Below are 15,265 nucleotides of genomic sequence, written 5' to 3' on the forward strand. Positions count from 1 at the left end.
AGAGAGAGACCTGTTGTAAATAAGTTAATCACCATTTTTTGCAAATGAGCCAATGTAGTAAAAAGCAAGCTCATTACCTTACAAAACTGCTTTGATCATGCAGTTGATTACTTTGTAAAATGCAGACTGAGATTTCATAAATAATTTTCCAGGCAGTACAGCCTGGTAACCAACCTGCTTGTTTAATTAACTAATTAGAAACAAAACTGCATGTGAGCATGATTTTTTCATTTTATAAGTGGGTTCTGTGGCTATAAATTAACTTAAAGCAAGGTATATAAGGTAAAAGAACCCAAACAAAAAAAACCCAACCCTTCTTTAAACTGTAAATGAGTATGTTGCTACTATTGCTTTGCTTTACTTTAAAAGGTAACCTGAATAACTGGAACATAAATTGATGCAAACTGACATATGACCCAGCTTTTGATGGTGAATGAGATTGAAAAAAGTCCCAGTCTAAGCTGCAATCAAAAGAGCATCTTATTAGTTTACAGCAGTGAAGAATTGTGCTTTGTAAACTGGAACTTTTTTGTACCTTTAAATCAGTTAATATATAGAGGACTTGTGGAAAGTGTGAGGTTCATCACATGGGAAGTAAAACTTAACTGAAAGGTAGTTTAGGGCTTCTAGTTCTGGACACACCTGAGAAGCAGCTGACAAAGGTAAGATGGCTTAGACAAACTTTCATGTGATACAGGTGTGGTTAGTTGATCCTCTTTTGAGTAATGGGGATGTGGTTAAATGATCTCCACACCACTGAGGTGTGGCTGTGGCTCCATCTCCACCATATGAAGATTTTATGTTTGGCTCCCAAGGTGTGAAAATTGAATCTCTTCTGCTTGGATTTAGTTGAGCCAGTACTATAACACTGCACTGACAGATCTGCGTTCTCAGAAAGGTGTTGATCCTTTAGTCTACTTCTCTTCTTAGGGAAGGATGAACAGAAGATAATAACAAAAGATAATAATAACCTGTTGGCAACTTCAATATTAGCCTGGGCTGAGGCTCCTTCAGTAAAGGAAGAGTGAGCTGAGGAGATCTTTTCTTTAGAATGACACTCCCCAAAAGAAAGTTATATGGAGATTGTCTTCTCCTATTCTTAAATTAATTAGTTTCTTCCATCAACAGGAGCTTTAAAAAGATTTAGTAAATTCCTTAGTACAGCCTTGGAAGGTGAGAAGATTGTTATGTATCAAATCAGCTTTTGTCCTCTTTCTTTAATGCTTGCCTGCAAACAAACAGTATTAGAAGCAGAGGTGAGAATTCATTACGTTCCCAGCTCTTTCTTATGGGGGAATCTTGAGTAACACCCTATGCAGTTTCACTGTGAACATTTTAAAGCCCTGACACTTCCTTTTTATTGGTGTAGGAAACTAATTGTAAGAAGAATTACAGATAATGCAGTATTCGGGTCACATCCTTATCACAAACGCTGAAAACACTTAGGCTGGAGTTTCTGCAGGAACTGCACTTCCATTGCACTGAGCATTTGGAGTGTTCCTGGTTTATTCTCTGTAGCTTACAATATTGTAAATATTATTTCTGAATTGTAATGTAGCTGAGGATGTACTTGTGCTCAAAACATATCTTGGAAGAGTTACCAAGAGCAAACTTTAATTAGGTGACAGAAGTTTTTGCTGTTTCTGTGTCTGATTGCGAGTCTGATTTTTTTCCCCAGCTGAGTTGGCTTCTTTGTAAACACAGATGAGAATAATAAAAAAAACAAACTGTCTTGAAATTCAATGGAGAAAATGTATGCTTTGTTTTAGCTCTTCTATCCTTCAAGAATAATTACCATATCGGTCTTTTAAACAATGAGTTGCACTGAGCATCTTATTCCTAAGTCATATTTATTTCATTTGCAGTTTCATTGACAGCTGAGAAATATTTCTTCTTATAAAAGGATTTTTATTCTCCACAAATAAAGTGGGTCAGCTCCTGTAGCCCTTCTGCATATGTTTTGAAATCATTTCCTCCCCAGCTACTGTGATATTTTTCCCTTGTGCCTCCTCCATCTCTTCTCAATATATTCTTATTTAAACATCTTTTAGTATTCAAGAAGTCTGTATTTGCTGAGTGCTGTATTTTCAGCTCCTATTGTTTCTGCATGAATCTTTTCTAAAGAGTGTATTTTCTCCACATGCCAAGAAATTAAAGGTCCATCCTCAGTCTGTATCTGTCTGACTTGTCTTTTTCCTCTGAAGCTTAATTCTCCTCTTACTTGTATATTTTTTGTACAATTTGAAAGATAAACTGTGGAGAGCATCTGGGTGTTTTAAAAGGGCTAGTAGTGGTTCTGCCCTTTGTAATCCATCCTTTTTTCGTTTTCTATATTTATTTGCTTAGTAGTGTTTCCATTGACTGTGTAAAGTAGAACTACATCCTCTTCGTTTGTGTACACTTGCTCCTTGTTTGCTTTGGAATCCAATTCTAAATTAATATATTAATATTATACTCATAAAACATTAAAATGGGACTTTCCAGCTGATGGAAAGCATTGGAACTTCTTCTTAAGCTTCATATTCTTTTGAAAATATGCTTTAAGTTTTGTTTGGAGAGATTTTTTTTTAATTACTATTTTCTTTATTATTATTTTAATGTCTCCAGACACAGTGGTTAGAAGAACTTAGAAACTCAGGTACAGATATGAGATACCAGTGTTGCTGCTTTCTAATATTTATGCATTTGATAAAAGAGCTCCTGCTGAGTGCTGTTCCTCCTTCAGTGCTTTAAGTAAACTCAATTATATCAGTTATCAGCTTCTTAAACTGACGTGTAAGAAAAAATCCATTATTCTTTACCAGCTGCATTGACAAATAACAAAACTGGTGCTACTGAAAGCCAAAAGAAAACAGCAATGTCACATCTGTGACATCTTACCTTTATGGTTAAATCATGGTGGGGCTGTTTTTGTTAAAGAATTAGGAAAACTTCATCACCATAAAACAGTAAGTCCATTGAGGAAAATGGAAATTGCCCTATTTTGAGCATATGATCATCTACTACTGTTTTTTCGAAATATACCTAAACTGTTATCAATATTGCCTTCTTGGCAATAGACTCTAGAACCCCACTAGTATTCTGTAATTAACATGTTTGAATGCTAGAACTCTCTATTCCTATAATTGTATTAATTTTCCTGTAAGTTAGAAGATTATTAAAAATATTACTTCTTTTTCTGTCTGCTATTTAGATATCAATTATTATCATCTTTCTAACTTGAACACTTTTGTGAAGCAATGATACCAAGCAGTAAAAAATAGGAAAAATATGTACCATTATATTTAGTTAATGTGTCCCTATTTGATTTAGGATCACATTTGATTTATTCTCTTCTGTGTAAAATGTATCTGCTTTAATCAGAGATGAGAGTGACTAATGTTTGCACATTTTGTCAACAGAGTATAATATACTTTACAGCAAGTTCTCCCAAAATCCTTGACTGGATAAAAGATGAATCCATCCAAAAGATACTGCAGCCTTATGCGAAGTGGCATTATATTGAACGTGACCTTGCAATGTTTAACGTTAACATAGATGAAGATTATGTTCCATGTCTCCAAGGAATAACGAGAGCTAGTTTCTGCAGTGTTTATCTGGACTGGATTCAGTTCTGTGCTAGAAAAAGAGTAGAGGTAAGAGTCTTTTTTATTAGTAGTAGTAGTAGTAGTAGTTTTAATTCTTGGAATAGAAGTTAAATGATGCATGGTTACTTTTTTGCTTGCTCAGGATTAGTAGAATAAAATTTATTTAAGCTTTTACATTTAAAATAAAAGGAAAATATACGTTTTGTGGAATGAAAAAAACATATTTTGGAGACTACCCTTGTGCAAAAGCTAGAGTTTTAAGGAGTGGTAGTCTTTGAATACGGAACCATTTCCTTATTTTGCACACTTCCAGCAAGGTTAATTTTTTGTCAGTTCTAGAAAGCATGGATATATCCATTGCTTGCAGAAGTACTGCTAAAGCTGGCTCCATTCAGGCAATGTCATTAGAGAATTACTGTTTCTTCAGTGTTGCCAGTGATTGGGTACATTTGCCAAACATTTGTGATGTCTGTGTATCCTTTTCGAACATTTTGCTTATATTTGGGTACAGTTATAGAATGGTAGGGAAGTGCATGGCAGACTCACTGCTAGCATAGGTCACCTCTGAGAGCTCATAACAAATGTGAACCATGTGGAATGGCCTCGCAGCTCTCGAAGGTCAAAGGCAGATTTACAGCTGTGCATTTGCATGCTTTGAGCCACTAAGATTACTGATGTCAGCAGTCATTTGTCAGAAATGCACTACTGTATTTCCATGGAATACTCAAAATAGCCCAGGGGGAGAATACAGTTTCATACAAGCATATTGCCTCAATCTAATTTTCTGATTAATGCTGATAATGGCAAAAATGGAGAGGTGTATCTTTCCTGGCCACCATGCACTGCATTGGTGTGTTTTTCGCTCAGGATCACAGACTGCACATCCCGTTTGCTACCACTGACCTCAGCTGGTATAATATCACTGAATGTTTCTTGTAGCATCACTGAATGTTTTTTTTCCACTTTGGTTCCTTCTCATGTCTCTAATGCCAAATACCATTCCACCAGTTCCTCTGCCTATCATTATATTGGTATTGTTTTCACCAGATTGTCATCTGAGCCCTTCCCTGCCATTTCCTCCTACTGGGTATATTTCACCTCTTTTTTTTCTCATCTCTGTGTCTCATCTCCCAAGTTCTGACACACAAAGAATTGCACAGTGCAGGGAAAGCACTGTTAAATGATACCTTTTCACTTGTTCTGTTGCTGAAACTTTCAAATACATAACAGACTTAGGGATGCCAATAGACTTGGAACATGTAAGTTAGACTTAAAAAGGCAAATGAATGCCTGCACTGATGCACACACACACTTTTTTTTTACATCTTTTACCTTTGTTTTTTAATTCACTGACTATAGAGAGGTAAAGTTCATATAGGAAATGAGATGAAAAAAACCAACTTCACTGTATACATAACCCTGAAAATCAGTGTATTTTCTAGAAGGAGCTACATTCTCCATTATAATTGTTTTCAATTTTAAAGTCAAAGAAAGCTATAAGAAATCACTCATTGCATGGCCTGAAATAATAATCTATATCCTCCTGAAAATTAACATGCATGAGGGGTTGTTTCAGTTTTTTCTTCCTGCTTGATTGCAAAATTTTCTTTATGAAAATTTCAGTAAAAGAAACTCTCCTGAGCTAGTAAATGTAAATGACATATTTTGACTGCTTGTTAAAATGTGATGTCAGTGTCATCAATGGTATACAATTTAGATAGATATTGTTATTCAAGAAAAGTGTGTGCCTCCAAACTTTTCCAAATAGGTTGTTCTTCTGGAATCTGTGGCGGGGTTTCATAGGAACTGTATCCCATGGGAAGGGTTTTGGCTGTCTCCAATTGCAGTGTCTCTCAACAATAAGGAACCTCCTGTGTTTTAGAATGTCATGTCGGGGTGGAGTGGAACCAAACAAAAAACACCACAAAAAAATACCCACCCCCTCAAAGATGCCCTTCCTTGGGATCTCACCACTGGAGAACAAAATGTTCTGTTTCTAGCCAGTGGGCAAAATAAGCTTGCATTTTGCAGAAAGCCTCTAATGGTGATAATCTTCCTTCTTGTTCTGTTTAATTGCAAAGAATGTTTTTGTGAGTAGGTCCAGCTACATGCAGAGTTTATGTATGTTACCATTTGTAGTATTGTGGTGCTTTAAAAGATGGTGTTTTCATTTAGAGTAACATGCTAACCTTAAAATTTTGTAGCACCTGGACAGTGATGAAGATTCTCCTCTAGTGACGCTTTCCTTTGCCTTGTGTATATTGGGTCGAAGAGCTTTGGGAACTGCATCTCACAATATGGCCATCAGGTAATTTTTGGGAATCCTTTATCCTCATGTTAAAACAAAGACCTGTTTGTCTTTTTTCACATGATATGGAATCTCAAGAGAATAATAGATCAAAGTAAAGTCTCATTCCTCCAAAAAATACTTTGTTTTCTGCCGTTCCTGATCATCTTTTACTTTGTAGTTGGCTAAATAGCTAATACCAGTCTTTATTTCACAGGCCAAAGCAGAATTTTTCATTGAAAGAATGGGTACCAATGGTTATTGCTTGTGTTCACTCATGCCTGACTATTGGAATGCTGGCTTCCTCCAGCATTCCAGTAAAAGGAAGATACTTCCAGTAGAGGAACTATTTTATGTATATATATAAAAAAAACTGTTAGCTAGCTAAATAATAATAAATCCATAAGGGTTCTGTATTCCTTAGGGTGGTATTCCTGTTCATTTGCCACTTCATTCTGGCAACTAAGGAAGGCAGAACCTTGGATCTCTTGAGACTACAGCTTTGTCTGTTCACAGTCTACCTTACTCATTTGTTCATTCATTCAAAACACTTCTCCCTAGGAAGTCTGGTTAATTAAAATATGTTTGGTTAAGATTGTTTCTGAATATCTTCTTCATCTTTTATTTTCCTTAGGGATTCTTCCATTTTCACTAGGACTTGTGAGTTTTTGGGGGTTTATACAGTACAATTTACGCTGTTCTATAGATAAGGCGTTTTATCAAGGTAATAATCCTAATTTTCATGAAGTTTAGCTTCTCACCTAATTTTAGATTTTTATTAGATTTATTTGAACTCCCTGTGTTCACAGGAGTTTAGTAACCATAGAGAAGTTGAATAAACACAGTTTCTAAGTGACCTTGCTATGTTGGCACAGAAATGCGAGTAAAGCTACCTAGACCTCTATCAACGTGCTCCTTAGAGAGGATTTGTCTTACTAACAAGCAAACAAAGACAGCATGTGTGATTTTGAATGCATTTTGTTATAAGATAAAACAGTCCTTTTAAATATTCATTCTAGCTTTGTTATCTGTTGAGACATATGTAACATTTTGTTTTATGTCTTCCTCTTTCAGTGAGTCACACAAAATGTTTGTGGTCCACATGGCTTATTTCTTGGTGTGCTGCTGATTTCTGTTTTCTGAAGTGCCTTTTGTGATGTCTTTTCTACTAATCCTTGCACATTCCCTTCCTGTAGTAGTTTTCTTCTGGGTTGCATTTCCTCTCCCTTCATTTCAATTCACTCAAATCAGTGTGATGTTTAGTAAGTCACTGATATTTCTAAAACTGTCCTTTTTTTTCCTTGATGATCCAGATTTTAGAGTTGGGGAAAAGTTTATGTGCATTTAAGATTTTTGTTTGAGAGAAGATTAAAGTAATTTTTCATCAGGGTATGCAATAGATAGGTCACAGTGATATTAGAAATGCATCTAAAAATATCACAAAACCTTCCTCAAACTGTCATCCCATTGCATGTACTTTCCACTGGATCTTTAAATCTTCATTACAATATTTTGGCACTAGTACAGATACAATAACAATGTCACCTATTTGTATTGGCTTACATGATTAGCAGATAATGCAAAGGGATAATAAATCAGAGATTTTCCAAAGCTTAACATGGAAAGTATGAATGTTGAGGATAATTATTTGCAAAGTGTTCTGTAAAGATTTTAACAATAAGGAGGCAGTTATACCACGTCTTTTGAAAATTTGGCAAATTACCAATAAACCAAATTAGTTCCTATCTTTTGGTGAGTTGACATTCCATACTTAAAAATATTTTTCTTGATGAGAAAGGTCTGTAGAAAGGCAAAAAATGGGGTAATCATAGGAGGTGAACAGCTCTGTCCCTCTTTTTCTGAATCTATTCTATATAATCCTCTATCTTTAATTAAGTCCTGGTTTTCTTTTTATTAAGCAAGTGCTCCAGGGCAGTATTGAATCATTGTATTTTTAAAATGTATTTTGTGACATAAAAGGGATTAAGTGGAACCTTCTGTCAGTATCTTTTTCAGTGCTACTTCACAAAAGCTTTCCCCAGAAAAGTTTCACTGTGGAAAAACTGTGTCACTTCCCCACCTGGTTAAATTACCTTTAATACGTTTCCACTGTAAGAAAGATTTGGAGAAATAGAAAAGGAATCTGAGTAGCACAATTGAAGTTATAAATTGCTGCAGCTACAAAACATGACTTTAGCTTGGTGAAATACATTTATTCTTGACTTAGAGAACGTATATATCTATACAAAACCAATTTAGTAGAAATTATTAACTAAGGAGCAAGGTGGGTATGCTACCCCTGACATCAAGACCTTTATCAACAGAAATCCCCCAAATACAGTCACTTAAGCATGGAGGGAAGTTCTAACCCTACTTACTGTGTTTATTGCTTCATACAGTTCTTCACAAGTGGTTTAAACACAATGAAGCAGTAAGTCAGTGAGACTCTGATAGGAATACAATTATACAGCATGCCAGGGGAAGGACACTTTGTCCAACATGTGCAACACTGATGAGGCCAGAAGGAGATGCTCCCAAGAATTAGCTTCAGGCACTGAAGTTAGGTCTCCCTGCCCTCTCCCTGTGTTTGACAGAGATACAGCAACTCTCACCAAGGGTAATTGGGAGCATTATTGCTGGTCCTCACCTCAGCTCCCAGGCTGCTGCAGGTCTGCATTCAGTCAGATGGTGGAGAAGTACTTAAGGTCCTCAAAAGCTGGAAGAACCATTCCTTAGGTGATGCTTCACAGTCTTCCTTAAAAAGGTGTCATGATGTTTTGGGGACCTTTTTGGAGCCTGCTGGTGCTGAAGAGGGTTTATTTTTCTGCAGGAATGGTCAGAGCAGGCAGACCCAAAGCCAGCTGTGTGCATGAGGGGAGTTGGAACTAGATGATCTTTAAGGTCCCTTCCAAAATAGGCCATTCTATGAATCTATGGCTGTTGGGAGCTGGCCCATTTTGTCAGAGGTCAGGGCTCCTAACACACACTTTGTCACACCTGAATGCTGGATTGCAAAAATGCAGATGTAGATTACTCTGGTAAGCACTGAGAAATTACCTCGAACATCATGTCAAGACTTTCTATTAATTCTGTCTGCAAAGCATGTTCTGTCTGCAAAGCATCTCTAGAGTTTGAGTAATGGCCAGATAGGTGGTGCACTCTTCTCCTCCTCATTGTATGAAGCTTTTCAGGTGTTCAGTGTGAGCAAACTAGCCAAGAATCAGTGCTCTGCAGTTCATATTTCATTCTCAGGGATGACTATGCAGGTAGTAGGAAACTTTCTCTGGACTAAGTCAGGTCCTTGCTGTGTCTTGGAGGAGTGGCAATCATCTCAACTGCTGTGCAGAAATAGTAAAGGAAGGGTAATGTTACACTGAGCTGTGCACTGCAGAATTGAGAGTCAAGTTTACATTGTGTATGTAAACTACCAATTTGCACTCATTTACACATGATTTTGTCTAATCTATTAATCAGTAAATGTCACTGTGTAAAACAAGATTTTAAATGCTCTTATATAATGTATGTAAATAATTATTCAGTGTACCTGTTCATGTAAATGTCAGTAGAAACCTAACATTACCACTAGATTACACAATAAATGCATTCATTAAGAAGGCAGAACATTGCTATGCAAATCATTTGCTCTTTTAAACTGTCATTTGAAGGCATCTTGCACAAAATGCGATTTGAAGAATGACATGACATTACCATTTGTTTATTCAAAACGAGTGATATGTTTAGGTGTGTATTTGTAAAAAAATTACAGAATAATTCTATTCGGACACCAAATCTACTAGTAAGTAAATGTTTAGTATACATTTCAAATTTGGAAAAATATAAAAATCTCTCATCAGATACTTCCAACATTACCAAGCCTGGCTGCTCAGGTTCCCTTAGCTCTCTCTGGGTCTTACCACTCAGTGTGAACAAAGAGTCATTCCAAGGAATGCCTCTGCCTGGAGGAACCACTGCTTATGCTGAAGCCCAAGGAAACAGTTCCCCCCACTTGCTCCTTCTCATTTGGGCATCCCATTGCACTGCCCAGCATCTGAGGGGAGAGAAAGATATAGAGGGCGTGGGACATGGTGCCACAATGTTGCTGGTGATGCTGCACTGCTAGTAGGAGTTCAAGCAGACGGTGCAGCTTGATGCCTGCCAGAGGTGAGCAGGGCAAGAGGGAATAAAAGTTTGAGTCTCAGCTCACAACCACTGTCATCTAAAATATCAAATTAGAAGGGCTACCACTAAAAATATTTCAGGTGAACTGCAACATTCAGGTCATTGCCAGCTCTCAGACATGCATGTTTCTTTATTCCTTAAATAAACCTACAGTTAACATTGGAGAAGGTCTACAAACTGCAGACAGAGGATGGGGTTTGATGTGCAAAATACACACAGAGATATTCATCAGCTCATTAGTCTTCATCCATACTGTTTTCAGGATTACATTAAATGCTTATAGTTTCAGATCTTGGAGCAGTGTAAGGCATGCAGTAGGAGGGAGTATTTGCTTTGGCACTGTTGCCCTCCCTCTGGTGTTTGTGGCACTGCTTAATCCCCTCTCTTCTGCACGTTCAAGGGGCCGACAGTTCCCACGCACCTACTAGTCTTGTTCTAAAATAGCTCACGGTTGTGACAGCAGCTTTTCAGGTTGTTAGCTCAGAGGGTTAGAAATGTTGCCAGAAATAGTAGTTATGTCTCTTACAGATTAATGTTGTTTCTCTGACATGTGATTTTACCTTAACTAGTTTTTAAAATATTTTGAACGAGCCTGTAACTGCAGCAACAACCTTGAGTCAGGCCTGAGATCAAAGCAGTTGACTTTACAGATTTGTTATTATCTCATTACTGTCTTCAGGAGAGAGCTTAACAATGGGAAGAATAATGAGAACCGTATCTTATATGGATTAAGAGCTGCGTGTTACAGAAGTAATGGCTTGAGATAGTGTCACATTATAGGCAGAATGTACCCAAAAGCCTCATTACGATTGGCAGGAGAATAAAAGATGTCCATGGTTTTGTGAATACAGCAATCTCCTCCAGACTGCTCTGGTGGAAAATATGATACATTAAATAATTGACTCTCAGCCTACCACTGATTTGCTCCTTGTAGCAGTCATGTTTGTTCTTAAAAATGCTGGGTAGAGACCTTATTATGCAGAGGGATGAGAAATGGACGAGCCTCCCCTAACTAAGCCCAGTGAGAGCTGTACGTGCTTCCCTCTGCTGATGCTCAGCTGCAGTTCGCACAGCTGTCCTAGTCCTGGCTGTGCTTTCAGCACATACTGCTGTTCACACCAGCCTGTTTAGCATGTGCTGATGCCTGTAAGACACTTAGATGTGAATGCAAACTCTTTGTCTGCTCTGGTGTTCAGATTTGGTGCTGAGAGCCTCTAATGATGTAAAAATCAGTTCTCTCTCTTGCCTGCTCCTCCCTTCCTCCCAGCCAACTTTTCAGACCAAATACAGGGATGGTTATATGGGGAAAATACTATACTATAGATCATCATTAGATGCAGAATTCAGTGTAGTTTTTACAGTTTCATCCTGGGAAGAATATTTAGGTACAGAAATATTTTTTCCAGGCAAGAATTGAGCTGTGTATGCTGATGTTGTTTAGCGGGTGGGCAAGTGAAAGGACCCTTCCTGATGTCTAGCCTTTTCAAAGGAGATGATAGTCACATATTTCACCAAAATGGCTGCATTCACCATTTCCTCCCTCCCCCTTAATGGTTTATTCTAGGGCTTTCCTAGTTACTAAGCAGAGTTTGAGTATATTATCGTTTTCTGAACTGTGGAGATGATCGATTAAAAGTCAGTGGGGATCAGGACCCAGTCCTCGAAGACACATAATAACTCCCACTGAAATCAGTGCTCGAATGTTTTGGAGATCTGAGTGTAAGTGCCTGTCTCATATAGTATAGGCATGTTTTAATATGTAACTTGGTACTAATAAATGCAAATCAGTTTAAGAATTCACAAGAGCTTCCCTGTACTCCTCATGTTCCCAGCAGCAACAGCAGCCCTGCCTTCCTCCCTGGCCTTGGTCTGATTAGTTGATTTGTATTACATGGTGCTTTTGCAGAGAAAACCAGTATCCAGCTGTTTTTCTGTTAACAACATATATATTTCCATTTTAATTTCTAAAACATGCCACCCACCAAGAGCAAAATAAAAATACCTTTGAGCTGAAGATAGGCCAAGCATTCTCCCAATCTCTCTTCTCCCTCTCAGGGAAAACATTTAAAAGATTTTTTTCTTATTCTAAAATAAGAAAGCTCAATTATGTAGAAAGATTATGTGTTCTCAAGAGAATGGCTGGGCAGTAATGAAAACCACTTACATCTTAATGCAGCTTCTCCTCAGAGCCTTTACAATCTAAAAAAGCAACTGTTGTAAGACTGACTAAAATCTTGGCAGGTAGATGAAACTATGTCCTGTGGGTTTGCAAGAGATTCCCGTTTTTAACAGATGGGTCTGTTTTCCTCTATTTTGAGATCACTTCTTCAGAGCAGCATTAGGTCAGCAGCCCTGCTACAGGCATTATACAAGTGGCTGTGGTGGTGGTGTGGGAACCTCATAATTTGGGGTGCAGACTGGAGCTGAAGGCTGGTTGTTTCCCTTCACAAAGCCCTCATGCAACCATTTTCTAACAACTACTTCAATTTTTACCTTAAGTCTCAGGTCCAGGCAAACCATCATCCAAGGTCTGGCAGAACTGGTTACATCTCATTTCTTAGACAGGAAAAAAAAACTTAGTGCATATTTGCTTTAGGGTTCTTTGTTTCAGTATGAAACGCGTGTTGCTTGATTTGTGCTCTCACCTGGTTTGCTGCACAGTTCCTGAAACTGTATTCTCAGTACATCTGCTTTAATATTCACTTTTAGATTTGAGTTTCACGGCAAAGTCTTGCTGAAACTATTTTTTACAGCTTTTTTTTTAAATTATGATTTTTTACCTTACAAGAACTGCTAACAGAACTTATCAATAAACTTTCAAATAAGGAAGCAGCTTGTGCTGCCTGCACAGAGAGGGCAGCTGGCACTCTTTGACCTGGTCTCTTTGGCACAGCTGCAAAGAAGCAGCGCCCTGAGGCACCCTGTGACTCAGTCACCCATCCTGAGGCCATCTTTCTTTCTAAGTGCCACATCCATTTCATGGCTGCGTTTACAGCACAAGCATTCCCACCTACCCCAGGGAATGCTTTTTCATTAGAAATATGTGATGCTTTATGCCCACCACAAGCTTTCACCCTTTGCCAGAGGGTCACCGGCCACTGCACAAGTCAGCATGTGGCTGGGGCTGACAGATCCTGTTTGGTGAGATGGGAATGACTTCTGGGAATGACTGCTGCCTTTCTCTTACAGCTTGGACTCTTTTCTTTATGGGCTCCATGCACTGTTCAAAGGAGACTTTCGGATAGCAGCAAAAGATGAGTGGGTCTTCGCAGATATGGATCTCTTGCATAAGGTTGTTGCCCCTGCAATCCGAATGTCGCTGAAGCTACACCAGGTAGCATATTTATTTATTTACTTATTTATTTGAACTTTACTATTGTATCTGTTTTCTTAGGAAAATGCAGGAAACCTTAGCAACTGTCCAAAGGAAGGGGGGGGGAAAGGAGGGAAATGGAGTACTTGTTGCCTGTTCTGAGAAACACCTTCACCAAGATGGAAAACCTTGGCATTTATTTTGCATTCACTTGATCTTCTTTTCTGTATCCCCCAGCTGCCCATTTGAAACCATTCATTTAAGAGATCTTGACCCTGCATTTTTTATCAAAACAAAACTGACAGTCTTGTTATGTTTTACTTGCACAGATACTATAAATATGGTTTCTAGATTGAAAGGAAATACATTGATTATACTGATTTCATAGCTGATTTCATTGCTAATTTCAGGTCAGGCCCTATAGAATATGGAGTTGATTTTATTCTTGCTCTGGCATGTTATGATTTAGTATCATATGCCTTTATAATGAATTATATTTATAATTGTTCTGAATGTTACTGAACTGCTGTGAATTCTGATCTGATACTTTGACACAATAATTTTTCGCTGGCCGTGGTGCTGCGGGACAGCTGAAGTTACAATACTGTGGTATCTGTTGATGGATTCCCAGTCCCAGCTATTGTTCGTGGATTTTGTGAATAAAAGCAAGGATTTCCACAAGAACTGTGGAATGCCCCCATGATTCCAGTCTCCCTCCAGGTTACCCAAAAGTTCTGTCTCCCATGGTTTCGCACTTCATAAAAAAAAAGTGGGTAAACTGGCATTCTCCGAGTGTTTTTGTCCAGTGGAGACATGAGACCAGAACAGGTTACAATAAAGCAAAAATCATACCTTTCTATATTACCGTTAAATTAATTGCTCTACCTGGCAAAAGACACATGCTATCAAACGGCAAGTCACTGGAGGGGGTCAGCTGGCAGCTGTTTGAAAAACAGAGTTTTGTTTATTGTTAATAGTTTCTGTGTGTTCACAGATATACCTGACTTTGTGATACTTTTTCCTGTACCACCAGGACCAGTTCACCTGCCCAGATGAGTACGAGGACCCAGCAGTTTTGTATGAAGCAATCCAATCCTTTGAGGAAAAGGTCGTGATCTGTCACGAAGGGGACCCAGCCTGGCGCAGCGCTGTGCTCTCCAACCGAGAGGAGCTGCTGACCCTGAGACATGTGGTAGATGAAGGAGCAGATGAATATAAAGTTATCATGCTCCACAAAAGCTACCTGAGCTTCAAGGTGATCAAGGTACAACATATAACATCTTTTTAATATTGCAGTAATTTAGGGCTGTGGTAACTAATATTATTTCTGAGTCATGTGGTCAAAAGGAGAAGTCAGTTGTAGTTATCGGAGTAGGGACTGGAGGCTGAAAAAGTTCTCTTCAGTTGACGTCCATTTTGCACCTACCTGTTTGTGTACCTGAAATTCCAGGCTTTAGCAGGGAGTAGCTGCAAACCTTCATAAAAGCTGTTGGTGCAAAGACATGAGGTGTTTGCACACACAGCCACTGCCATTCTAGCTGGATACTGTAGCTCTGCATCTTAAGTAGCAAATGTTTTCCCATGATCCGCATGTTTTTAACCTGCCTGTAGGTCAACAAGGAGTGCGTCAGAGGGCTTTGGGCTGGGCAGCAGCAGGAACTGATTTTCTTACGCAATCGTAACCCGGAGAGAGGAAGCATCCAGAACAATAAACAGGTCTTGCGGAACTTAATTAATTCTTCATGTGATCAGCCACTGGGATATCCAATGTATGTTTCCCCTTTAACCACCTCGTACCTTGGGACACACAGCCAACTGAGGAACATTTGGGGGGGACCTGTCAGTTTGGACAACATTAAAAAGTGGTTCAAATCCAAATGGTTAAGGTAGGTGTTAAGT

At 38.4% G+C, this 15,265-nt stretch overlaps 1 protein-coding gene across 1 annotated transcript in view; it reads left to right on the top strand.

The window, feature by feature from the left end:
* Nucleotides 1-15,265, top strand: part of PCNX2 (pecanex 2) — a 155,450-nt gene that overhangs the window by 129,187 nt on the left and 10,998 nt on the right. The window contains exons 27-31 of the mRNA XM_064648813.1: nucleotides 3,402-3,635; nucleotides 5,792-5,895; nucleotides 13,243-13,387; nucleotides 14,400-14,630; nucleotides 14,978-15,252. Of these exons, the coding sequence (XP_064504883.1) occupies nucleotides 3,402-3,635; nucleotides 5,792-5,895; nucleotides 13,243-13,387; nucleotides 14,400-14,630; nucleotides 14,978-15,252 (989 nt within the window). The remainder of the gene's footprint in view (nucleotides 1-3,401; nucleotides 3,636-5,791; nucleotides 5,896-13,242; nucleotides 13,388-14,399; nucleotides 14,631-14,977; nucleotides 15,253-15,265) is intronic.

Source organism: Pseudopipra pipra, chromosome 3, assembly GCF_036250125.1.
Source record: "Pseudopipra pipra isolate bDixPip1 chromosome 3, bDixPip1.hap1, whole genome shotgun sequence".
Lineage (NCBI taxonomy): Eukaryota > Metazoa > Chordata > Aves > Passeriformes > Pipridae > Pseudopipra > Pseudopipra pipra.